This window comes from Lissotriton vulgaris, chromosome 5 (assembly GCF_964263255.1).
Source record: "Lissotriton vulgaris chromosome 5, aLisVul1.2, whole genome shotgun sequence".
Taxonomy (NCBI): Eukaryota; Metazoa; Chordata; class Amphibia; order Caudata; family Salamandridae; genus Lissotriton; species Lissotriton vulgaris.
In genome coordinates this window covers 902,077,997-902,103,549 of record NC_141693.1, presented here as the reverse complement: position 1 = coordinate 902,103,549, position 25,553 = coordinate 902,077,997, and the positions used below count along the sequence as shown (strand labels likewise).

The window sequence follows — 25,553 nt, the reverse complement described above, 5'->3', positions numbered from 1 at the left end:
GGAGAGGGGCTGCTCGATTGTGTAGGTAGACAGGCTGGCACTAGGGAAGGGAAAGTCAGTTGTCAAACTGGTTTTCCAATGGCATGTAGCCCCCTTGGTAGCCACACCTTAGAGTTGGGCTAGGGGGCTCTGGACACCAAGTGAGCGGTTCTACCATGTTTGAAGTTGGCAGAATTGGTGCATCTTGGGATAGCCAGCTGCCACACTTCACAGGAAGTGGTCATCACAAGGGAGGATAGCCGGTAGCTCATTGACTACCAATCGCATCCTACCATGCATGAGGACATTTTCTGAGCATAAATAGGGCACCCTTGGCACCCAGGACTTCAATCTGCTGGCTACCAAAGAAGTGTAACTCTTCCTGCTGTGTCCTGCTCCAGGAGAAGTTGCCTCCGGAGCGCAGCCAAAGACAAGAGACTCCAAGGGTCAGTGAGCTGGCTCCTGTTCACAGCACATGGGACACAACAGCTGTGAAGCCTGCTGGGGCAAGTTGGTAGGGCTGAGTCTTCAAACTGCCGCCATGCAACACCTGGTACCAGGACCTAACTTACAAAACTGCACTCTAGTTCGCTGATCCCTGGAGTGTCGTCGAGGTGCAGCTGGAACCGCCAGTGGATGAGTTATCTACCTAGGAAGGATTAGCCTGTGACCACAATACTGAGTGACCTGTAGTCCCGTGGCGACTCTGCTTCTGCCAGCACTGACTGGACTTTGAGATATGTCGACCATGTGACCAGGGCCACCTCATACCCTTTCTGTACTATGTAGCCGCAGCAAGACCCTCGTCTACTACATTGCATCCTTTGAGCACCTTCAGCATCCTTCATCCCTTGCATCAGGACCACTTCCACATGAAAGCCCTAAAGTAATGGTCTCTGAGGACGTTGCTGGTCCCTCTGAATGGCTTCGTACTGGAGTTGGTCGCATAAAGTGACCACATTCCGACTAGCCCAGACTTTTTGGTGGAAAAGTTTCTAAATATCATTTTCCTTGAATTTGCAAGTGTTTGTTTGCGGTTGAGTGAAATAATTCGATTTACTATACCTTGTAAATACTCTATCTCCAGAACATTCCAGTGGATTTTTTCCTTTGTGGTGTCTAAAAATTCATAAAATAGTCTATTTTTATAATTTGGAATCTGATTTCTTTGGTGTCTTGTCGATTTCCTCTTCAATTGTTGTGATGCTGTTTAAATGTTTTACATTTGTTCCTTTGTGTAAGCCTTGCTGCTCAGAGCCCCAGCTACCCAGAGATGAGTTTAAGATTAGCAGATTAAACCTAAGGGTCTAAAAGGGTGTTGTAAGTGTATTCTAATGTGAGGTTGCACAACCACACCATATAATACACCCCATTTCCTCACAGTGCCTAAATCTGCTTTGAAAGCAAACATGAAGACATTGAAGAGGCAAACCGCTGTATATATTGACTGTAATGGTTGTTAAATCATTGCATGGCCACCACAAGAGGCCACCTTTTCTGAAGGAGCATAGTCTTACGTTTGGGGAGACCATTTTGGTGGAAATTAGAGCTTTTCCGTTTCCTATGGGGCAAATGCTGCACCTAGCCTACCACCAAAAATGTATTCAATAGTCTCTGTATTCCACATCAGATAATGATCCCTCCGCAGGCCTGCTATAAGCACACCTAGAACCAGACACAACTTGCCAACATGAGAGTATGTGATTAGAGGGGTACTGTAGAGCTCATAGCCCTAGAGCTGTACTTAAAAGAAGCATCTCCACATATTGACCCCTCTTCCTATCATTATTTTGAAAGGACTGCAACACGTAGCGAAATCCTCCCATATGGCAAGCAGGAAGAGGAGGAAATCCTCAGGCTTCATTAAAAATTATGAAGAGCACTCAGTTTCTGCGAATATTAAAAAGCATGATAAAGTGCTATATGGAAAACTTATAAGACCCATTCAAATTAAGTGGTTACCCAATGAGCCAAAAATGTTAAACCTGTGTGTCTCGTGGTAGATTGTGCTAGGAAAATTACACTCTTCCGTGATGAGGAAAGTAAGAAGAGTTATGTGGCAAGAAGTCTTGTTCCATTGAGAACACTGGGTGGTACATTGCTAATTCCATGGACCTGCAGTCCAGATATGGCAGGAGCCAGTGGAAGGAGATCTAATGCAGTATCTCTAATGCCTATAAAAAGAGGGACCAAGAAATAATAGTGTGGGAACCAATGTCCAATGGTAGCATCAGACTGCAGCAGACATGGCCTTAAAGTAGGTCGATACTTGTATCCTGTAACAGCATTGTGCTTGGCTAAGAATTTCTGGATTTTGTCGAAGTCTAGCCACACCTAATGTCTGCCCTTTGATGGCACCATCTTTTTGGACCCTCCGGCAGATGACGTGCTGGAGAAAATGAAAGACACTGACACAGCAAAGACAATGGGTGTCCTCTAGTACCAACAACTAAAAGCAGGCGTTCACAAAATGCAAACCCCGCTTACATCAAAACCAAGGATTGGCTGGGATATCAAACATAGTGCTCCATTTCCGAAAGTGACTTGCTGCAGAAATGGATCTTCAGATTAAAATGTATCGCCATATGTCAGGTATTTGTTTGAGGTGTTTGTGCTGCCTCTTCTTAGTTCTTACTGGACTGAGCAAATCATCTTTATTTCAAACCTCTGTTACATGCATTTGGTACACACATATCTCATGCTTCTTACAGGGTAATCACACGTGCCATGGTTCTGTGCCTCTTAATGTTTATTTGGTTCGTAGTCTGCCCTTTAAGAGTGGTTAAAGGGGAGAGTTTTTATGAACTTTAAGTTCTATGGGACCAGATTAGAAGCTGTTTTTAACTGTCGATAAAAAGAACTCCCTGCCAAACACTAAAAATATAATTATTTCTACTACTGCTAAATTTCGTTGCTAGCCTTTCATTATTCCATAGAATTAGTGTGGCATGACACTGATGTTGGAGACTTTCTTCCATTTTAGACCCACTGAGCTGCGGACAGTTTTGTGTATGTTTGGGGGATTTATAATAACACATTACTGATCACTCTTCTACAAAACAGTCTCACTATCACCAAAGGCCATCCTCTAAACTTTCTATAAATAAATGCTCAACCCCCTTTAAAAAAAACATCACATCTACAATCTTCTCATAGATGCAAAACCAACCATACTATTCATAACTGAATCCTGGTTGGGAGATGATATTGCTCCAGTCCTGCATGAAGCCATTCCTCTAGGCTATCAAACGATCACACATACTCGTATAGGCAAAAAAGGAGGTGGTCCAGCTGTTGTGTTCAGACAAACATTACATATCGCTAAAGAGGACGACACCTCCATAAAAAAATTGTGATGCTCTTCTAACCAGATGCAATACTACACGTCTTCATCCTGTAACTTCCTGCTCCTTTACAGACCTCCAACTAGCAAGGCGACCATCCCAGACGCACTTCTAGACAAAGTTTCAAACCTGATAACCATACACTCCAACTTATGTATTCTGGGTGACCGCACTGAACCTGCATCAGATTGTCCACAAGCCCACACACATCGCTGAACATATCCTAAATGTCATTTTTGCTAATACTGAACTATTTACCATTCAAACTATAATTCCAGTCACATGGTCAGACCACCACTTGCTTGTTTTCCAACATAAAACAACACTAAGGGACTCGCCTAAAACTACCTTACATCCATCCACCTATCGGCCGTGGAACAAACTCAATTTGGAACACTTAGAAACACAACAAACATCAAGTACAAATCTGTAAACAATAACTTTTGTTCAAAATCTGAGTGGCTACAGGAACCTTTTGACATCCTGATACTACTCAAAACCACACAACAGCACAAAAGAAAAAAAGTGCCTTGGAGAAACATAGACATAAAACAACAAATTAGAAAGCTGCAACGTAAGTGGCTCTAAACAAACGCCAAACAAGATAAACTTCACCTACAAAAAATTAAGATTATACAAGTCAGCTATCCAAAAAGCTAAGAAAAGGTACTAATCAGACAGAATTCAAAATGCTAAATGTGCAAATAAAGATTTATATAATATGCTCATTGAATTTCACAAATTGTCTAGAAGGAACTCATCCTGTTACTCAATGATTTCATAGACAAACTGCAAATCATTACACAGACAAAGCAGACACATTGGACTTGGACTTACAAAGCACTAACACTAACCCCTGTACAAAACAACAATCCAAGAACAGTCTAACCCAGCCTCTCCGTTCCTTCAAACACACCTCACACGGTGAATTTATGGACCTGGTCAAAGCAAGCAGGCCTGCCGGCAGCTCTTCTGACCCCTGTCCACCACAAACTTTCAAGACAATTATTTTAACAACCTCTGCTGCCACCCCAGTAAGAAGAATCATCAACGATTCCTTAACTATCGGAATATTTCCAGAAGAACTCAAAATATCACACATATGCCCTTTACTGAAGAAAACAAACTTGGACCTGCTGAACCCGGTCAACTACAGATCCATTACAAATGGATCTTTCCTGGGCAAACTGATAGAAAGAGCTGCGTTGGCCCAGATGTCACAATTCATTGAAGAGAATTACATACTCTGACTTCCAAACAGGATTCTGTCCTAGAAGAGGCACTGAATCTTCCCTCCTTGCCATCTGGGATGGCCTGAAGAATACAGTTGACCGCAGTGGCGTTGTTGTGCTACTCCTCTTGGACCTCTCGCCTGCCTTTGACCATGACACTCTGAAACAAAGACTCTATGAAGCCGCATAGAGGAAACTGCTCTAGACTGGACCATCTCCATACCCCACCTTTCTCGTCCAAACCATGCTCCACAAAAGCAGGGGTCCCCCAAGGTTCATTCATCTTGCCCATGCTTTTCAACATCTACAAGAAGTCATTGTCGGCACTGATCAATCAGTTTCTCCTCACGTGCTATAACTATGCAGATGACAAACAAATACTCCTTCAACTGGAATGCCTCAAAGACATTTAAAAATATCCCAATTTCCAGTTGTCTCAGAGCCTTGGATCAGGGAATGACTTGGAGCCATCTCAAATTGAATGCTTCAAAAATGGAAATAATCACTTGTGGCGATAGGAAACATGACGGCCCGCTTGCCGCCTGGCCTGATAAACTGGGATCACCACCTAAAGTATCGAAGGAAGTAAGAAACCTTGGAATGACCATGGACTCCAAGCTGTTAATGAATGGCCAAGTGGACAAACTAGCAAGATCAAGCTTTGTCACTATAAAAACGCTGCAACACATTTTCCCTCATTTGGGATTTCCACACAAGGTCCAAGCTACCATCTCCCTTGTTCTGTTCAAACTCGAGTACGCCAATAGCCTCTACCACTGATCACCTTTAACGCCCATGAAAAGACTACAACGAATTCAGAACTCGGCTACCAGACTACTCTTGCATATCAAACCGCAAGACCACATCTCACCTGCCTTGAAAGCCCTGCATTGGTTACCGGTTGCCAGTAGTTCCGCATTCCAGCTACTTTGTATCACCCACAAAGCAATACAGGGAATGGGACCGCTCTTCATCAGGAATAAAATCCCCAAACACATACAACAAAGGAACCTACGCCCTAAAGGGGCATCTTGCCTCAAAATCACAAGATACAAGAAAAAAACCATCGGTGGCACATCCTTCTCTGTTCAAGCAGCCAAACTATGGAACTCTTTACCCCCCAACATAAGATCCACCTTATCTTCAGAAAAGTATTCAAGAATTGGCTCTTCCCCACATAAGCCCCGTACGCCAGCAGAAATTTCCAGCATATTCCTCTGTATATAAGCATTTTTTTCACTATAGATATGTAATTATCTTTGTGTATTACTTTGTATAAACATGTAGAATAATTATGTTGTTGAAAATTAATTAAAAAATAATTTTTGGTCTACATGTACTTACTTCCATTGTGCTTCTATGTACCTTACATGTACTTGGATCTGTGTGTTAATTTTTTTTCTCATGAAAAAGCATATCCAATGCACTACCCAATTTCTCATCCTGTACCTCTATCAATATCTTTAATCTACATATACTTACCTCCTGTATGCATCTATATACTTCCAATGTACTCATGGATCTATATATTTATCACTTTCTTCTAATTTAGCATTTCAAATGCACTACCCTATTTCTCAGCCTATACTTCTATCAATGTATCCTTTAGCCCAACCTTCTGACTCATCCCAAACCTCTTTCTACTACTCTTTCTAATGCACTACTGTCTCTCACCCTATACATCTATCAATATATCCTCTACATCCACTCTCATTTATCCCAAACCCCATACCACTACTATGATCCCCAAAATAACCCTTTCTAGACTCTTTCCTACTCTAAACCTCCTTGCATCATCTGACACCTTTTACTTTGCCGATCCCCCAAACCTTTCTAAACTGTTCCCTCTGACTCTTCCCCTCAAAAAACCCTTTTTTACTCATCCAAAAGCCTCCTCCTACTGCTATAACCTCGTCAAAAATCTTTTACTATCCTTTCCAATCAAAATAACATACTAACATGCTCACTTCTCAAATTCCATATTCCACTATACTAATTCACCTCTAATCCTTTATGGGTTCCAGAGTAGCGTGCTACTCGCCAATAAAGCGTTTCAACACCCTATCAGGGTTACCAGCGCTATATAAATGCTAACCTTTTTGCTTTTTCTACCCCTCCCAACCCTTATCAATCCAAATAACTGACTAACATCTCCACCACTCAATTTACTTTCATGTCACGCCATACTAATTCAACAGTAATCCTTATGGGTTCCAGAGTAGTGTGCTACTCGCCAATAAAGGGCTTCAAAACCCCACCAAGGGGTAGAAAAAGCTATATAAATACAAACCTCTTTCCCTCTTCTATCCCGCAAACTACCCTTCTCTATCCAAATAACTGAATAACATATCCACCACTCAAATTACTTCATTTTTCACTATACTCATTTTCAACACTAATCCTTTATGGGTTATGGATTAGCGTCCTATTTGCCAGAAAAGCGCTTCAACACCCATCAGGGGTAACCGGTGCTAAATGAATGCAAACCTGTCTTCCCTTTTATCCCTCCCCTATCTGAAAGAAACACTTGGTGATAGATTCCTAACCTTAGAATTACCCCAAGCGTCAGACTGGATCCGGGAAGTTTTCCTTAGCAGTACCCCTGCGCGTTGGTAGGCGTCGTCGTGTGGCTCCGCATGCATCGTTAGCGACGTCGCCGAGATGACGCCGCTGGAGCTACTTAGATGTGCGCTGACGTCAGTTCTTTTTTCCGTGCCTGCGACGCAGATCAGGGAAGAGCACGTACCCCCAATCATTTTTTGACTTGAGTTTTTCCAAGGCCTTTTATCTAATTTTCTCTAAGTCAATAGACTCCTGGGGTCGTAGGGATGCCCGCTTCAAGAACTGCGGGGACTGTCACTGCATGATGTCGGTGACAGACCCGCACCACATGTGTCTCTACTGCCTGTGGCGCGACCACGACTCCAAGTTGTGCCCCGACTGCCGGGCCATGGCGCCGAAGACTTTGCGGAAGCAGTCCTGAAAGTTGCTGTAAGTCTGGCAGTCTGCTCCACGCCGCTCAAGGTCCCAGTCCCGTGGGAGGTCGAGGGACTGATCGTGGAGCCAACACCATTGTTCATCTGGATGTAAGTCTTCGCACTTGGGGGCACCCCCGTGGCTCCAGCGGAGCCTGCGACGTCGCCGCCTGCCTACCCGCCCGTCCCGGGTCCGTCGGCGACGCTTGCTCAAGTGCAAGAGTTTCTTGCTGCCATGGCCCGACTCTTTAGGCTGTCTGGCCCCGCCTGTGCGCTTTCGGGCCCGACTGGGAGTCCTGCCCTTCCGACACCGGTGGCTTTGGCGCCGCCATCGGCTTACGCCGCAGGACCGCCCTGGATCCGGGCTCGGATCCCGGGCGACACCAGTTGACCTCATAACACCTCCACCGGTGTCGACCCCACCTCCGGCACCACTTCCGACGTTGTCCGGTGCTACCGCCGATGTCGTCCTCGGTTTCAGCCCTGAGCCGGATCCAGCGCCGGAACGGCTTCGCTCTACACCGTTTCTGATGCCGATGGGGCCTTTCTACCCCTACATCGTTCCTCCTTTTTTTCAGCCTGTTTCACAGACTTTGGAGGAAGGGGAGAACTGGTAGGGGTCTGAGGACCCTCTCACACAACATTGTGGTTATGACCCAGACTGGGCAGAGGATTTGGGGGATGCCAGTGGTCTACACACCTCGCCTGACCTTGGCATGCGGTCTCTTCCTTCCGGGGCTACGGAGGAGGGAGTAAGTTACGCAGTGGTGTTGCGTAGGGTGGCAGAGGACCTCCACGTCGAACTCCCTAAAGTGGCCATCAGGACTAATCTTCTGACTGAAGTGTTTCAGCCGGCAGCAACCTCTTCCGAGCCCTTGCTGCCTTTTAATGATGCACTGTCTGACGTTCTTTTGGGCACTTGGTCCAGGCCCAACACAGGGGCTCCTGTGGACAGGAACATGACCCAAACACCCAAGCCTGAGAGCTTGGTTGTTCAAGCCTCTGCTTTCCATAGCGCATTCCCTTCCGCACCTCTCAATAGGGAATCCAAGAAGCTGGAGCAGCTTGGCAAGAAGCTGTTTTCATCTGCCAGCTTAGGGCTCGTTACTCCCACTCCGTGTGGGACACAGTTGTGCAGGTGCTGCCCAACTGTCCGGAGGAGACCCAGACAGTACTCGCTCAGGCTATTGCTGCTGGGAGAGACGCAGCTAAGTTCACCATCCGTTGTGGGCTTGATACCGCCGACTCGCTAGGCAGGGTGATATCCATAACAATGGCGTTCCGGCACCACACCTGGCTGAGAACTTGCTTCTCGGGAGATGTCCCGAACACTTTGGTGGACATGCCCTTTGATGGCATTTGCCTTTTTTGGCAACAAAACGGATAGTGCATTGGAGCGACTGAGGGACTCACGAGCTACGGCCAAGTCCATGTCTCCACCTTCTGCTTTTCCCTCATTTTGTGGCCATGGAAGGGGTGCCCCAACAAGTTAATTTCAGAGCCATGGGCCTGCGCAGCAACAACCTCAGCGCAGCCGCGGATGTGGGAACCACCGGGGCGGTTCTGGGGGCCAGCGGGCGGGTCAGTCCACCTCTACCCCCACAGCATCCACTTCAAAGACTTCCTACTCCGCCAGTGGGCGGCAGAATGCTCCATCATCTCCCCCAAGGTACAAAAGGGGGTGGTGATGGACGGAGATTCTGAACCAATCAAACACTCACACCCAGTCAACAGATCTGGGTTTAATCCATCACCGTTCTTTAGCCCACTCTGCCACCCCAGTTCAGACATGGCCATATGCAAATCAGTATGACCCTGTGCCTCATGGGAACAGTCCAGCCTGAACTGCCAAGCCATGCCTTCCCTGGACCGGAAACAAGCTTCCTAGGACCGGTTTCTGGCATTCCAGCTGTCTTCAGCCAGGTTTGCTTGAATCCAGTGGCAAAGTGAACAAGGGACTTGCGTCTGAGCATACCCTGCCAACTTATGGCGAACAAAGCGGTACAAAAGGGGGTGGTGATGGACGGAGCATCTGAACCAATCAAACACTCACACTCAGTCAACAGATCTGGGTTTAATCCATCACCGTTCTTTAGCCCACTCTGCCACCCCAGTTCAGACATGGCGATATGCAAATCTGTCTGACCCCTGTGCCTCATGGGAACAGTCCAGCCCGAACTGCCAAGCCATGCCACCCCCTTTTGTACTGCATCATCTCCTCCACTGGCATAACACCTCGGACAGGTGGGTGCTGCAAATAGTCCGAAGGGGCTACTCCCTACTCCCTTCCAGGCTACCCCTCCAACCATGCCACCGCATGTCGGGGGACCATCTTGCGCTTCTGCAGCAGGAAGTCACTGGCCTCTTGGCCAAGGGGGCCATTGAGTACATTCCTGGGCCAGAAGTAGGTCATGGTTGTTATTTCCAGTACTTTCTGGTCCCCAAGAAGGACAAGGGCCTGCATCCTATCTTGGACCTCAGGAACGTCAACCGTTTCCTCCGGAAGGAGAAGTTCAATATGTTGACGCTAGCTCAGGTCTTGTCTGCCCTCGACCCTGGAGACTGGAGACTGGATGGTAGCGTTGGCATTGCAGGACGCATATTTCCACATCCCCGTCCTGCCGGCCCACTGGGGTTACCTGCGGTTCAAGGTAGGCCACAAGAACTTTTTGTTTACCGTGCTCGCCTTTAGCCTTACCAGCGCCCCTCCGGTGTTCACGAAAGTGATGGCGGTGGTCGCAGCTCATCTGCTCAGAGGTTCCAGTCTTCCCCGATCTCGACGACTGGTTGTTGAAGGCGGGCTCGCCCCAGGCGGCCGTCTCCCACCTCCAGACTACGGGCGACCTCCTGCTTTTGCTGTTGTTTTCCATCAACATGCCGAAGTCACCCAGCAGGGCTCTGCTCTGGGCACTATCAAGGGCTATCTCTCACCATTTAAGCCTTTTTACAGCTTCCAGATCAGCCTTCCCTTTTCAAGTCCCCTGTTGTAAATAGATTCTTAAAAAGCATTACTTATCTTTTCCCTCCTGTTCCTTTCGTAATGCCTCAGTGGGACTTGAAGCTTGTTCTGACCTATTTGTGTGCTCTCTTTGAGCCACTTCACAACTGTCCTCTTTGTCTTCTTACTTTAAAGACAGCTTCCCTGGTGGCCATTGCCTCTGCCAGAAGAGTGAGTGTGCTCCAGGCTCTTTCTTCTAAACCTCCTTTTCTCTCTGTCCATCTGGACAAAGTTGTTCTAAGGACTCGTCCTTCTTTTCTGCCAAAGGTTGTCACTGCCTTTCACATCGGGCCGACCATCACTTTGCCCACCTTCTTTCCGCCTCCGCATCCCTCGAAAGAGGAAGAGAGGCTCCACCGTCTGGACCCAAAACGTGCGCTTTTGTTCTACTTGAACCGCACACAACAGTTCCGGGTGGATGACCAGCTCTTTGTTGGCTACGTGGGCGCCAAGAAAGGTCGGGCCGTGCACAAGTGGACCATCTCTCGTGGGTCTTTCTGTGCATAAAGACTTTTTATTCTTTGGCTAAAAAGGAGCATCCGGTGGGGCTGCGTGCCCACTCTACCAGGGCGACGGTAGCCACTACTGCTTTGGAACGGGGAGTTCCCTTGCATGACATCTGTCAGACAGCTACGTGGGCCTCGCTGCTCACGTTTACCAAGCATTACTGCCTGGACAGCCAAGTCCGGAGAGACCGCTTTTTTGGCCGTTCTGTTCTCCAGGACTTTCTGGTGTGATCTTGGTTCACAGGCCTACCACCAGGGTTGGTATTGCTGAGGTATTTATTCTGCGGTAAAGAATCTATAACTACATGTTTCTTTCAGATGCACAAGTTACTTACCTTAGTAGTGATAGATTCCTTACCGCCCCACCCATCCTCCCCGGTCTGCAGACTGATTTCTAGGGTTAAGGTCATCCCTTTCAGGGCCCTAGTTTCAAGGCACCAGTGGTCAGTTTCTTGCATGGCTCTGCGTTCCTGGCGCGGAAAGTCATGTACAGAACTGACGTCAGCGCAACTTGGCGTGTCTAAGTAGCTCCAGCGACGTCATCTCGGTGACGAAGCACGACGCCGCTAACCAATGCGGAGGGGGCGTGTCTAAGTAGCTCCAGCGACGTCATCTCGGTGACGACGCCGCCTACCAATGCCCAGGGGTACTGCTGATGAAAACTTTTCAGATCCAGTCTGATGCCTGGGGGTAATTCTAAAGTAAGGAATCTATCACTACTAATGTTTCTTACAGATATATCGTTACCAAAGGTAAGTAACTTGTGCATCCTTCTCACTCCAAATAACTGACGAGTACCCACCACTCAAATTACCTTCATATTTCACCATACTAATTCAGCACTTATCCTTTATGGGTTTCCAGAGTAGCGTGCTTCAACACCCCATCAGGGGTAAAAAGCACTATATAATTACAAACCTTTTTTTTTCCTGTTCTATCTTTCTGCTATCCTTCCAAATCAAAATAACTGACTAACCTATCCACCACTTAAAATGTATGTGCATGTTTCACTATACTAATTCAAGACTAACCCTCTATAGGTCCCGGAGTAGTGTGCTACTCGCTGAAAACGCGCTTCGACGCCTCTTCAGGGGTAGTAAGCGCTATATAAGTGCAATTACAATACAATACAATAAAGAGCAACAGCTACTCGTGGAGTGTCCCAGTGCTATAGTAGGCATAAATCCTTGAAATTGTGAAATTTAAAATGCAGAACTGAAAAGGCAGGTTTTGAGCAATCTTCTAAAAACAAAGATATCCTCAGCAGCCCACAACTACTGTGGGAGGACGTTCCAGTCTTTGATGGCAAGATAAGAATAGGAGCTTCCACTTGATCCTTTCCTTCTAAACTTGGGGATCACAACCAAAAGAGAATTAGTAGAACGAAGGATCTGTAAAGAAGATAAAACATGTTATAGAGGTGAAAACATGGTTTTGTTTTGTTTTAAATTAATGTTTTAAACCATAGAATATATATGTATATATATATATATATATATATATATATATATATATATATATACACACATTTCTAGCTGGATGCTTGGAGGATAGAATGCAGAGGGCTGCAAACAAGTCAACAGTTCTGGGCCTACATGAGGATTTGCACAAGCATTAGTACTGAGCCATATTTAACAGGGCTGTGCAGTCAGCATCACAAAGTTCTGCTAGTCACACTTATATTAGGCAATGAGCCCTTTCTGGCGGCCATTCCCCTATAGGGTTCCATTTTCCCCCTTTTACCAGTGTACCCTCACGATGATCGCTCAGCACAAAGCACGCTGCATTTTGTTTTTCTGCAAATTGTATTCACTGTTGAGAAAACGCTATTTGTTACCCTTCAAAAGAGGTGAATATACGTTTCTGTAGAGCAGCTTTTATTTATTTGCAAACATTGCCTACTATAAATATCTGCTTTTTAACTGCTGTTCATATCCAACATGCTATAAAGCAGATGGCCACTGTTATGTAGTATTTTAATAATCTTTTATTTATCAGTTTGTATGGCTTTTTATGTTTTTATCTATTATCTATTACTGTGCTTTATTGCTTATTGATGCCATACCTATTTTAAACTGTCACATGAGGATGATGGATTATTTGATGTTTTGTATTCATGTTTTATACTTTTATGGTGTAGTTAGACCACAGTCATTTTGACTGAATGATATATACTTGTTTCTATGTTGTTATTCTAATAGTACTGTGCTCTAATTTCTCCTCAGAGTCAAAAGCTCAGTATCGTACAACGAAGGGGAGCTGAATTTACTTTATCTGTAATAGCAAAACACTTTAGCTCAAACATTGTCAAAGAATTGCCACAGCTCTGGGAAGCCATGGTCGGACCATTGAGGAATTATATCAACATACAAAGTTTTGGTATGTATTAGTGAAACTTATATTTTTTGTTTGTTTTAATTTAAAAACATTGTTGTGATATGGCGTAAGCTGAATATATGTTTTGACAGATGGAAAGGCTCTCCTGGAAAAAGGCGATGGTCCTGCTCAAGAACTGGTGAATTCGCTTCAAGTTTTTGAAACAACAGCAGCTTCAATGAGCCAGCAGTTACGCCCATTGGTAATAAAGTTAATCGCAAATTGTTTAGCTCTGTAGTCTCTACATACACCTGTTTAAAAACGCTAATTTTGTGTGATAAAATCTTTAAAATATCCTGTTCTCTGAGAAGTAGTCCTTGTCTGATCTCAGAAAAAGACTTATTTTAAGAGTATTTTGAGAATGGGAAGTTGTGATTGGGAGACTCTGGGAAATATTTCACAGGATACATAGATTTTCTGGTTGACATTAATTTCTAAGTGTTCGTTAGAATAGATGTATAATTCTTGCTTTCTGTTTTCTTGAAAAATCCATCGATATTCATACGGAAATAAGCTATTTGTCAGGATCAAGTGAAGAGAATCCCCACTTTTGCCTTCTAGAATTTATTCTTGATTATGGCCCTGAGAATTTCTGTGATGATCTGTTTTGACCTCTGTGGTAAACCTCAGTATGCAACAAACCCCCAGCACATCAGCTCACACAGGTGGTTCCCAGGAGGTCAGGAGACTTGGAGGTCATCAGTGGTTCTGGTCTGTCCCTCTGATCTTGGAAAGAAATTATTAAAGCATCTTAAACTTTTGAGGACTTATGTAAATACTAGTAGAATCTGATTTACCAGATCCTGTGATAATTTTAATCAGAGTTGCTAGCAAATAGACTTCTAGTGTGTACTAAATCATACATTCACCCCCAGTCAAGAGAGCGGAGTTAAATCCATCGTTCTTTTGCTCACCGTGCCACCCCAGTTTAGACCCAGCCATATGCAAAGTAGTCTTGACCCTATGCCTCATGAGAACAGTCCAGACCGAAGTGCCAAGCCAGATCCTCCCTGGACCGGAAACAAGCATCCTGTAGTGGCGTAGTGGGCAAATGAACGATGAAGAATGTTTGAATCATTCAGCATTCCATCCATCATTTGTTGCAGTTACACTTTTCGCCGTAAAAGGGATGGGTATGCCCAGACGTGGGTCCCTTTCTCAGTGTGCCACTTGATTCGAACTATCCTGGCTGATGAAGGGTGACATACCCCGAAACCGGTCCCAGGATGCGTGTTTCCGGTCCAGGGAGGACCTGGCTTGGCAGTTTGGTCTGGACTGTACTCCTGAGGCACAGGGTTAGGACTGATTTGCATATGGCTGGGTCCAAACTGGGGTGGCGTAGTGGGCAAAAGAACGATGGATTTAACCCAGATCTCTTGACTGGGGGAGAATGTTTGAATCATTCAGCATTCTGTCCATCATTTGCTGCAGTTACACATTGTATATGCCAGGAGAGGCTTCATTCCTTTTCTGGCTCAAACTATGGCTCTACGCTAAACCAGGATATACCCCAGGATGTGGATTTTTATGATGGAGATGGGCTTTCTTTTCCCCCATGCCCCCATTACACAGATTCCTTATCCAAGGATTTGCAGGACGCCAGTCAGTATGACACCTCTCCTGAGGGAAGGCCTAATTTACCACTTGAGCCACCAACTGAAAAAAGTACCTTGTTTGCAGTGGTCGTCTGAATTTGCAGCTGCCTTTATTTGAGACCAAAAGCAAAAGTCCTAACAGAGATCGCCTAGACTAGCTACTACTGAGACTTTGCCTCATTTTAATAAGGCCCTTACTGATACCTTGCTGGCTACTTGCTGAAAGCCCTTGTTTGTGGCATGTGTAGCTGTAGATACACATGCTGTGCATACTCCTGCCATCTAGTGTTGGGCTCCGACGTGTGCAACTTGTTTTTGTTCGAAAAAGTCTTTTTGAGTCCAGGGGTGTGGTGACTCCACCTATTGTAGGCAATAGGCATGGGCTCCATAGTCACATTGTTTTTCTCTGCCATTGTGTTCGAAAGTGTATATGGGAGCCCCATCAGGTGTTTCTGCAGGGCCTTCAGCACAGTCCTTCGTCAGTCCAGATGAGAATGTCTGTGAGATGGAAAAGACTCCATTTCGGTTCTGCCCATCTTGCCATGTTAAATATCTCAGGGCACCAAGAGGAATCCTGTGTGGCGGGTCTTGCATTCTGTAACAAAAAAAAACTTCGAAACAGTTGAATCATTGCCTTGGCTTCAGCGATGCAGCCCTGGGGAAAGGAAGACACTCTAAACATCTTTGGTGATGACAAGGACCAAGCTCTGTAGCAGCCGGGTGCATCTGAAGCCGAGATGCATGTTTTTATTGGAGGAGGTTGCCTCCTACTCAAACATCAAAGCCAAAGAGCCCCTGCCTGCCCAAAAACCATTACGAGCACTGCTGTGAGCACAATTATCACCTGTCCTTCTGAGGCATCAGCACCTAGCTCTTGTGAGAGTCCAGATGACACTGGGCCACCACTGCTTCCTGGCCATGGTCAGCACAAATTTCCGAGCTGGACCAGATGCCCTCGCAATCCTGTATGCCAGAGTTCGCCTCAAAGCTTCGCCCCTTGATGTCGACCGCCGCTTTACACCGGATCGGAAGATGTCAGCTCAGCCACACTCTTGAGTCTAAAGCTTCAGAGTCCGTCTACTACGGGGCATTCTGGACATCAACTGACCCTTTTCGGCTACATCCAAGCCATCGTTCGAGGAATTCCACCAACCCATCTTGCAGGAACTCCAGGAACATTTACACGGCGAGCAGAGGATCCATATTTAGCTGGGCATGGACAAGATCCTGGCTAAGACTGCCCCATCATCCAAGGATCCCCATAGAATGAGACTCAATTTTGAGGAGGCCTTCAATCCTCTGTCGGCGCCAGACGTCTCAAAAGCCTTGGCATCAGAACAGAGGCACCTCTCCACTGTTGCCTGGCCCTGCCAGGTCATCCTCCATCATCTTCTCCTCCAACATCTTCTCCATCATCATCATCATCTCCTCCATCATCATCATCTCCTCCATCATCATCATCTCCTCCATCATCATCTCCTCCACCACCTTTTCCTCCTTCTCCTCCAGGATCTCCTTATGATCCACCCAAAGGGCTCTTGAACTGTGGGACGACTATTAGGCTGATTCCTCAGACGATACCAACTCTGATATATATCCTGCCAAACCTTCTCCCCTCACAATACCACATCCTACCGTGAGCTACTAAACAGGGCAGCTGCTTTCCATTAAGTTGAAATGTATGTTAAACCTGAGGAAGCTACAATGCCACTGGAAACCCTCTCCTTCACACAGAGGTCACTCCAGTATTTGCCCATGTTGAAGGGTATTCTCAAGCCTGCTGGGGACATCTTCAAAGAGCACATGAAAACCAGAGTCATCACGAACCGAGTTGACAAAAAAAATACAATCTTCTCCAACAGACCCCTCCCCTACACCAAAGGGCAGATACTCCCTAATCCCTTAGTGGCCCATTCAGCCAGGAATAGAGCTAATTCCCAGGGCGTAGGGGATGCACCTCTTCCAGACTGCTAGAGCAAGAAAATAGATGCTGCTGGTAAGCCTGTTGCAGCACAATCTGCCACACAGTGGCGAATTGCCAACTACATGGGCTTACTCTCCTGGTATGATTGTGTCCACTGGCACCAGATGGAGAATTTTATCCAATGTCCCCCTGAGCAAAACCGCAAGCGGGGCAGGAGTTGGAAACGAAGAGGAAGATTATATACAAAACGAACATCTGGTGCTCTCTTGATGCCTTGTTCAAAAGTAGGAAGCGCACAGCTGATTAACGCAAAGTTATAAGAGCGTAATGTTCTACAATGTTATTAGAGGATCGGGTGCTCCCGAACAGGTAACGTGTCCATCCCGAGGGGTTTGCGCATAGCATTGAAACCGTCGCTATGTAAAAACTCTAAGCCCTTTCAAGAGAAATGGAACGCAGTGTTAAATAAATGCAGCTTAGACTTGATATTGCTTATTATTCAAGAACTTTCATGCATTTTAACTGAACTGAATAAGGAGATTAAAGATGTGGAGAGTGAATTATCTGAGATGACCACTACTGAGGAATGGAATAAGATATTGGAAGACATCAAGGTACAGATAGACAAACACTCTCGTGAAATTAACGATAGAAAAATCAGGAAATTTAGGAGAGACACCCAAGATTACAAATTGGGAGAAGTATACACGTGGGCAGATGTTTATGCCCAACGTAGGAGAAACAGACCACCTAATTCTCAAACAGACACCTCCTCCTCTGAGAGTGACACTTCCAACCGTCCACTCAGGAAATTTCCCACACCTGCAAGCAACTCAACTGAATCCAACATAAATGTTGAACCTCAAAGCCAACAACCGGGTTCCTCCACTGCGGTTCCTTTTTTAGCCGAGAGCAGAGACATTATAAACGACCCAGGCGGGGTCTCAGAAAAGGGAAAAGAAAAAGAGAAAGAGTCAACTCATCCGAGTACACGGAGCACACAAAAAGACAAAAAGAAGAACACTTCTGACACTCCTCTGAATAAACATGAAATTGATCTACTATCTAAAGGCACATCATTTGTACCGACATACAGAACCCACCCTCTAGAACTACAAGTCAACACATACAAATTCATCAGGAAACTTAAACTGCAACACTATTTTGATCACGTATTACCTCCACTACCTAGCAAACAAGATCTACTCATGGGCCTTAGACCAACAAGCACCTTTGAAGCACCTATAAGTCATAAGAGTATTGACCTTTTTGAGAATTTGGTGAACCAAGACATCTTGAAATTAAATTACAAGAAGAAAAAACAAAGAAACATCACACAAAAAGATCAGGATACCTTGAGAAGACTTTCCGAAAACAAAGAAATAAAATGCATTAAGGCTGACAAGGGCGGAGCCCTGGTGATAATGAACTCATCTTTATATCACCGCAAGATGCAAGAACACATCCATGATGAGCAAACATATATGAAACTACCAGGCAACCCCACTATGCAATTCAAGGAGATATTAACTAACATTGTGCAAAAAGCCTATGAGAATGGAACTATAGATGACAGGACAAAGAAATACTTACTTAAACCATTCCCAAAGAGTCCCATCATCTACCTCATACCAAAGATACACAAGAGCCTAGAGGATACCCCTTTCAGGCCGATAGTTTCCACCAAGGGTTCACTGCATGAACCCGTTGGAAAATTCATTGACCAATACTTACAGCACAGTGTCATGAACATGCAGAGTTACATTCAGGACACCGCTGATTTTCTAAAAAAATTGGCTGAAGTAAAATTCACCGGAGCTGAACAGATAACATTATGTACAGCGGATGTTCGCTCCCTGTACACTTCCATCCCCCATGCTGGGGGCATTGAAGCTATGGAAAAATCCATCCTAGAGAGCGACCTTGAACCTGACATGCAACACTTTCTCATGGAACTCACCATGTTTACCCTATATCAAAGCTACTTTCAACTAGATAGCGACTGGTATCTACAGCTGTCTGGAACCTCTATGGGTAATTGCGCGGCGCCTACCTACGCTAACATTTATATGAAATACTTTGAGCAGACTCACATCTATGACAACCCGACCTGGACCAACAACACAAAAATGTACGCAAGGTACATCGACGATGTCTTCATCGTATGGAAAGACACAAAAGAATCCTTGTCACAAGCCCTCACTGTCTTGAATCAAGCCAATGAACGCATACAACTCACCTGGGAAATTGATAATAAATCGATCACCTTTCTGGACGTTAGGATTACTATCACCAGCAATGGTTTTGAAACAGACTTGTTCCGAAAAAAAAACTGACCGCAATAATGCATTGCATTTTTCAAGCCACCATCAAGGATCCCTGAAGACACATTTGCCTGCATCGCAAATGTTGAGGATTAGAAGGATCACCTCTAATCCTGAGCAAACTCAGATCAGACTACATGAAATGGGAGAAAGGTTTTTAGCCAGGGGATATTCTCCCACTCTCATTGAAAGTGCCAAGAAGAAAGCCATGGACACTCCGAGAGAATCACTGTTTGTTAAGACTCCTCCAAAAATCAATAACAGAATGGTACTTGTTTCTAGATTTTCCAACATGAGTTCTACATACAAGCGGATAATCCTAAAACATTGGCCCATCATGAGTGTTGAACCAGATTTTGGTACCACCTTTAAGGAACCGCCGCTTTTCGCGTATACCCGCAGTGCAAACCTCAAAGAACTCTTGACAAGTAAACATCAAGAAAAAACACCATCCAAAGGCACAAGACCATGCAGAAATTGTGGGAACTGCAACAATATTATTGCAGGAACCACAGTTAATCACCCAATGAGAGGTAACCCCATTAAACTGTTTGTGGATGCCACATGCGATTCAACTAACGTTGTATACATGATTAAATGTCCTTGTGGAAAATGCTATATCGGAAAGACCGAAAGGAAGATCAAAACTCGCATCAACAAGCATAAATCCAACATCAGACTCCAGAACACCAAATCTAATGTGGCTGTACATTTCAACAAACAGAGACATAATGTTTCCCAATTGAAGTTTTTGATTCTGGAACAAGTGCGCAAAATTGAAGGAATGGACATCAATAAGCACTTACTTCAGAGGGAAATGGCTTGGATTTATCGTATGCAGACAATGAAACCTACCGGTCTTAATGATCGCCTGGAGTTTTCATGTTTTGTTTAAATATAACTGTCATTGTTCCCCACATGCGAGTACCTTAAATATCGCTTTTGTTACTTTCTTGTTATTTTGATTTACTTTCACCCGTTTTTGTAACCTTTCCAAGATGGCCACCACGTTTTTTCACCCTCACGATAGTCCTTTCTTGATTTTCACTTTTTTTTCCGCCCCTATTAAACTAACCACACTTCCTGTCTTACTGACACCGGCGTTTGAAACTCGCGACCACTACATTCACTGTAAGTAATTGTATCGCTGTAACTCTAATATTCTCGTTCCTTATCGTTTTTTCTAACATCGGTAAGCGCTGCCAAACGCTACACGCGTTTTCGTATACCTACTGGCTTTAAGCATGCTCCACCCGCGTCTTCCGCATTTACCTTTTGAACTCTTCACCCGCGTATACCGATAGGCACTTTAAAAACTTCCCTTCACGTTTCACTTGTCAACCGGATTTCACCCGCGAATACCGCTAGGCACTTTTAAATTCCCCACCACGTTTAATTTCACTTTTTGAACACCCGTTATCACACGCTCTTAGAATGAACTCGCACCCGATTTAATTCACGTTGATGTTTCAGTTCTTTCACCCACTCTGTTGTACTGAATTTGTTCTCATTTGTTCTATCATGATTTTGATTGCTATGTCTGGCTTAATTGCAGAGGCACCCCGATGAAGGGCTCGCTTTAGCCCGAAATGCATTGGAGCATTGAGATAATTTTCTTTGGATGCATTTACTGTGTGAAAATCTGATTGATGAATTCAAGATGAATGATTAAAATTCTTTTGAACTACTTTGGAGTCTCACTTCCATGAGAACCTAATGGAGTGCCCGACTTTCAGGGATGTCACTATGATTTCCTGGTGACACATAATTGACTCTTGATGCCTTGGACACGGATGCTTGCAGCATCAATTCAAATCTTCTCTACCGCCATGGATGGCTATGTCTCCATTTTTAAACCTGAGGTACTGCAATTCCTTCTTAATGGGCCCTTAGATTGCAAATGCAAAAAGAACAGATGATGGCCGGAATGCTGAATTAATGAAACATTCACCCCCAGTCACAGATCTGGGTTAAAAAAAATGTGTGCATGTCACACCATTTCAGTTTAGACCCAGCCCTATGCAAATCAGTCTTGACCCTGTTCCCTATGGGAACAGTCCGGCCCGAACTTCCAGGCCAGGTCTTCCCTGAACCATAAACAAGCATACTGGGACCGGTTTCGGGTTAACACCCCTCATCAGCCAGGCAAGGCAAGCATCTTTTTGGCCCTCAGGTCAATGAGATGCTCAAAATAAATTAAGAAGGACACAATAGTAGCTCAAGCCAGGAGTGCATTGCGGACTCCCACTGCCTGTGGCTCCTTTCGCCGCCCACTCTACCGTAGTGCAGCCAAAATAGTTGCAACACCCAAAACTTCCACCAACTACACTAGACAGCAGACTCCTTCACTGGTTTACTACAAGGAAGGAACATTGCAGAGGGGGCAATGTTAGAGGCAAAGTGGCAGCTCCTAAGGGAGCCACCTCCCCAAATAGTGAGGCCCTCCACCTCCCCCCCCCCCCCCCCTCGATTATTCAGCACCTGTCGGGGAGCAAGTTGCAGAGGTCTCTGCCTCACTGGCAGGAACTTGTCTCTGACAGCAGGCTCATACGCGAAGGGTATTGTTTTGCACTCACCCATACACCATCCAAAATCTCCCCTCGCACAGTCTGTCCACGGAACACCAGTGTCTGCTACAAGAGGAGATGCAAGCACTACTTGACAAAGAAGCCATACAGCTAGTACCTCCACTACATTGCGACAAAGGGGTGGACTCCCTGTACTTTCTCATCCCAAGAAAGATGGCTTCCTCATGCCTGTACTTGACCTCCGGCCCCTCAACAAGTACATCCTGTCTGGACATTGCCACATGATCACACTTCAGGATGTCACCCCTCTGTTGCGGCAAGGCGACTTCATGATTGCCCTCGACTTGAAATATGCCTACTTCCGTATTTCCATTCACCCCGCTCATCTAAGATTCCTGTGGTTTGTGGTGAGTGGAAAGCATTATCAGTTCAAAGTGCTGCCTTTCGGATTCGTAATGGCCCCCAGAAACCTCTTCAAGTGTCTAGCTGTGGTAGCCGCTCACTTCTGGCAGGGCAAAATCCTCATGTTCCCTTACCTTGACAACTGGCGGATCAAGAGTGCCACACAACAGAAATGTCTGGCGCACTTTTAAACAACCATAGACCTTCATCACTCGTTGGGTTTCATGCTAAACATAGCCAAAACCCACCGTCAGTCATTTCAGGTTCAATTCTTTCTTAGGGCTAGATCCAAGGGTTCGAAAGGCTTAACCAAACCTTGCCAGAGGCTATTCTTTCTAAAACCTGATACCTCTTTTTTCTGTGTGATCGTCGGGTAACAGGACAGTAATGTGTTTACTAGGCATGATGGCATCCTGCGTTGCGACAGTTCTCCATGCAGGGTTACACATGTGTCCCTTACTGTAGTGCCTAGCAGCACAGTGGTCTCTGGCTGAGGGTCTATGGGAAGATCTAGTGCAGATTTGGGTCCGTACACATCTCTGTAGTGGTAGAAATTCAACACCCTGTTGTAGGGACTGCCTTTTCTAGACCCAGTTCCGCAGGAGACCACCACCATGGACGCCTCGCTCTCAGAATGAAGAGCTCATCTACAAGATCACACAATCCGGGGTTTGTGGACACCTGCGAAGAAGGACCTCCACCTCAACCACCTGGAATGCTGACTAATCAGTTTGCTCTTCGAGCATTCCTTCCACTCGTTCGCAACAAGGTCTTTCTAGTCTGCTTAGGCAATACCACTGTCATATTTTATCTACAGATGCAAAGGGGGCAAACCCTCACCCCAGTTTTCTGTAATGGCTCAGTGCATCTTGGAGTGGATGATACATCACGAGGTATAGTTGGTAATACAGTTCATCCCGGGTCTGATTAACGATCTGGCAGACCTGCACAGTTGGAGACCTCACCAAGTCCGTGAGTGGGAACATCACCCCTAGGTACTACTCAATTCCAGCAGTGGGGGTTTCATCACATAGACCAGTTTGCCACCCCCAAAAACGCAAAATGACCCAACTTCACCGCCAAGTTACCACAACCGCGGTCCATGGGCAGTGCACTATGGATGAGCTGGTCAGGGGTATTTGCCTACACTTTTCCACCTCTGCCGCTGCTACCGTTTGCAGTTCACAAGCAGAGGCAGACATCACTTACCCTCATCCTAGTAGCCACAAGCTAGGCGCGCCAGCCCTGGTACTCCACTCTGCTGGTTCACTCTCTGGTTCCTCACAAGAAGCTTGGCCACTAGCTGGACCTTCTCATGCAAAACCACAGAACACTCCTACACCCCAATCCTCAGCAGCTAAATCTTGCTATCTGGATCCTGAGGGCTCGGAGTTTGTTTGTCTCAACCTGACACAGGAGTGTATATCTATTTTTCATGGTGCACGAATAATGCCAGGGTCTGCTATGGTCAAAATGGAAAAGTTGTGTGCACTATTGTCTCTTGAAACCTATCAATCCCCTCACAACGTCCATACAAGACATGGTCTATTACTTCCTTCAGATTCAACAGTCAGGTCTTGCCTACGCCTCCATTTAGTTACAGTTGGCTGCTGTGTCTGCTCTTATCTTTCCCTCCCTATATATAGTTTTTTCCCTTCTTCTTTTTCCCCTTTCCCTCCTTTTTTCCTCTTCCTTAATATATTACAGGTGTATATAATTTGTCACATACTGATTTATATTTATTATATTGTTTTGTAACCTATGAAATTGCCTATCTTTGAACTCCAATAAAAAATTATGACACAAAATAGGCCACAAACTTTGCTCTACAGATTACCTGTCGTTAAAGCCTTCATGGAAAGTCTTAAGTGTGCTGTCCCTGGCCCAGGCACCTTCTGTTCCGGTGTGGTCTCAGCATCATCCAAACTAGGCTAATGGTCTCTCCTTTTGAGCCCCTTTACTCGTGCCCGCTTTAGTTTTTCATGGACGGTATTCTTCCTTGTAGCTTTCACTCCCCTTAGACAAATCAGTGAGGTATTCACTCTCCCTTTAGAGGAGCCTTTCTTCCAGGTTCATCCAGACATGATGGACTTCTCACCTCAGACTTCTCCTTGAGGAAGGTTCCATTTTTCACCTCAATTATACAATTGAGCTACCTCACTTCTTTCCACATCCAAAGTATGTAGTGGAATGCTCCTTGCATACCCTGAATGTCAAAAGGGCGTTAATGTAGTATTTGGCTAGAATAAAACCCTTTCGTAAGACACAACAACTCTGTGTGCTACTCCAAGCCACACAAAGGGGGCGCTATATCCAAAGAATTTGCTCATTCGGTTGTTTCTAACCTGGCTATGAATAAGCTAAAATGTCCCTTCCTGCCCTTCCCAGACCCCATTCAGCTTGCAAGAAAGGGGCTTCTATGGCTTTCTTGGGGAATATAACACTAGCTGACATCTGTAAAGCAGCTACATGGTTCATTCCTTATACTTTTACTAAACCTTACTGTGTAGATGTTCTGGCTAGACAGGAAGCTAAGTTTGGCCAGGCTGTCTTGCGCATACTATTTAAATCTTCTGCAGCATCCTTAGGCTAATCCACCGCTTTTTAGGAGGACTGCTTTACAGTCTTTACATATGTGTATCTGCAGGTTCGAGGCATGTGGGCTGCTGAATTCATATCTGTGCATAGATCGCCGCCTAGTGTTGGGTCCGGATGATCGCACATTGTTGTCCTGGAAGAGTCTTCGAAGTATCACGAGATAGGTGGCTCCTCCCCTGGACTACAGTGCGCATGGGCATCGACTCCATCCTCAGATTGTTTTTTTCCGCCATTGGGTTCGGATGTCTTTGGGTTCCCTCTAGTCTGAATCGATAAAGAACTTTCTTGAGACCAAAAGGTCTTTAGTTTCTCCAGTATTAGGGGTGTCTTTCATAGATTCACATGCTTGAATATTCCCCGTCGTCGAAGTGGGAGTCCCACGGTACATAAAATAGCAGTAATATATGCATGTATATATATAAGAAATATTATAAATAAAATATACATACATATAATGCAATAAAATTGTAAACTTAAAAAAGTACCATAGAACAGAATAGGCCCATTGAAAAGCCCAAGGGAGAATTCACTTTAGTAACTTATAGGAGTCATTATGTGTTGGTCCACATTCCAGCCAATCAGGCTGTAGCCTCCTCTAGAACCTTCTCCTCAGAAGCCCAAGTCCTCAGATTTTCTACCGCACGTCGTGTGAAGGGAGTCTCCCTGAGCTCTGCTCAGTTTCTTCAAGTTTCTTCATATTTCTTCATATTTTTCTTCAAAATGTCTTCTTCAAAGAAAACTCTGTTCAAGGCTTGTCCATCCTGTGGGAAAC

General features: G+C 45.3%; 1 protein-coding gene across 2 annotated transcripts in view; it reads left to right on the top strand.

Annotated features, from left to right (window-relative positions):
* BTAF1 (B-TFIID TATA-box binding protein associated factor 1) overlaps window positions 1-25,553 on the top strand; it is a 1,094,445-nt gene that overhangs the window by 726,548 nt on the left and 342,344 nt on the right. For both annotated transcript variants that reach the window (XM_086922506.1, XM_086922505.1), the window contains exons 22-23: window positions 13,260-13,413; window positions 13,503-13,612. In XM_086922506.1, the coding sequence (XP_086778632.1) occupies window positions 13,260-13,413; window positions 13,503-13,612 (264 nt within the window). The remainder of the gene's footprint in view (window positions 1-13,259; window positions 13,414-13,502; window positions 13,613-25,553) is intronic.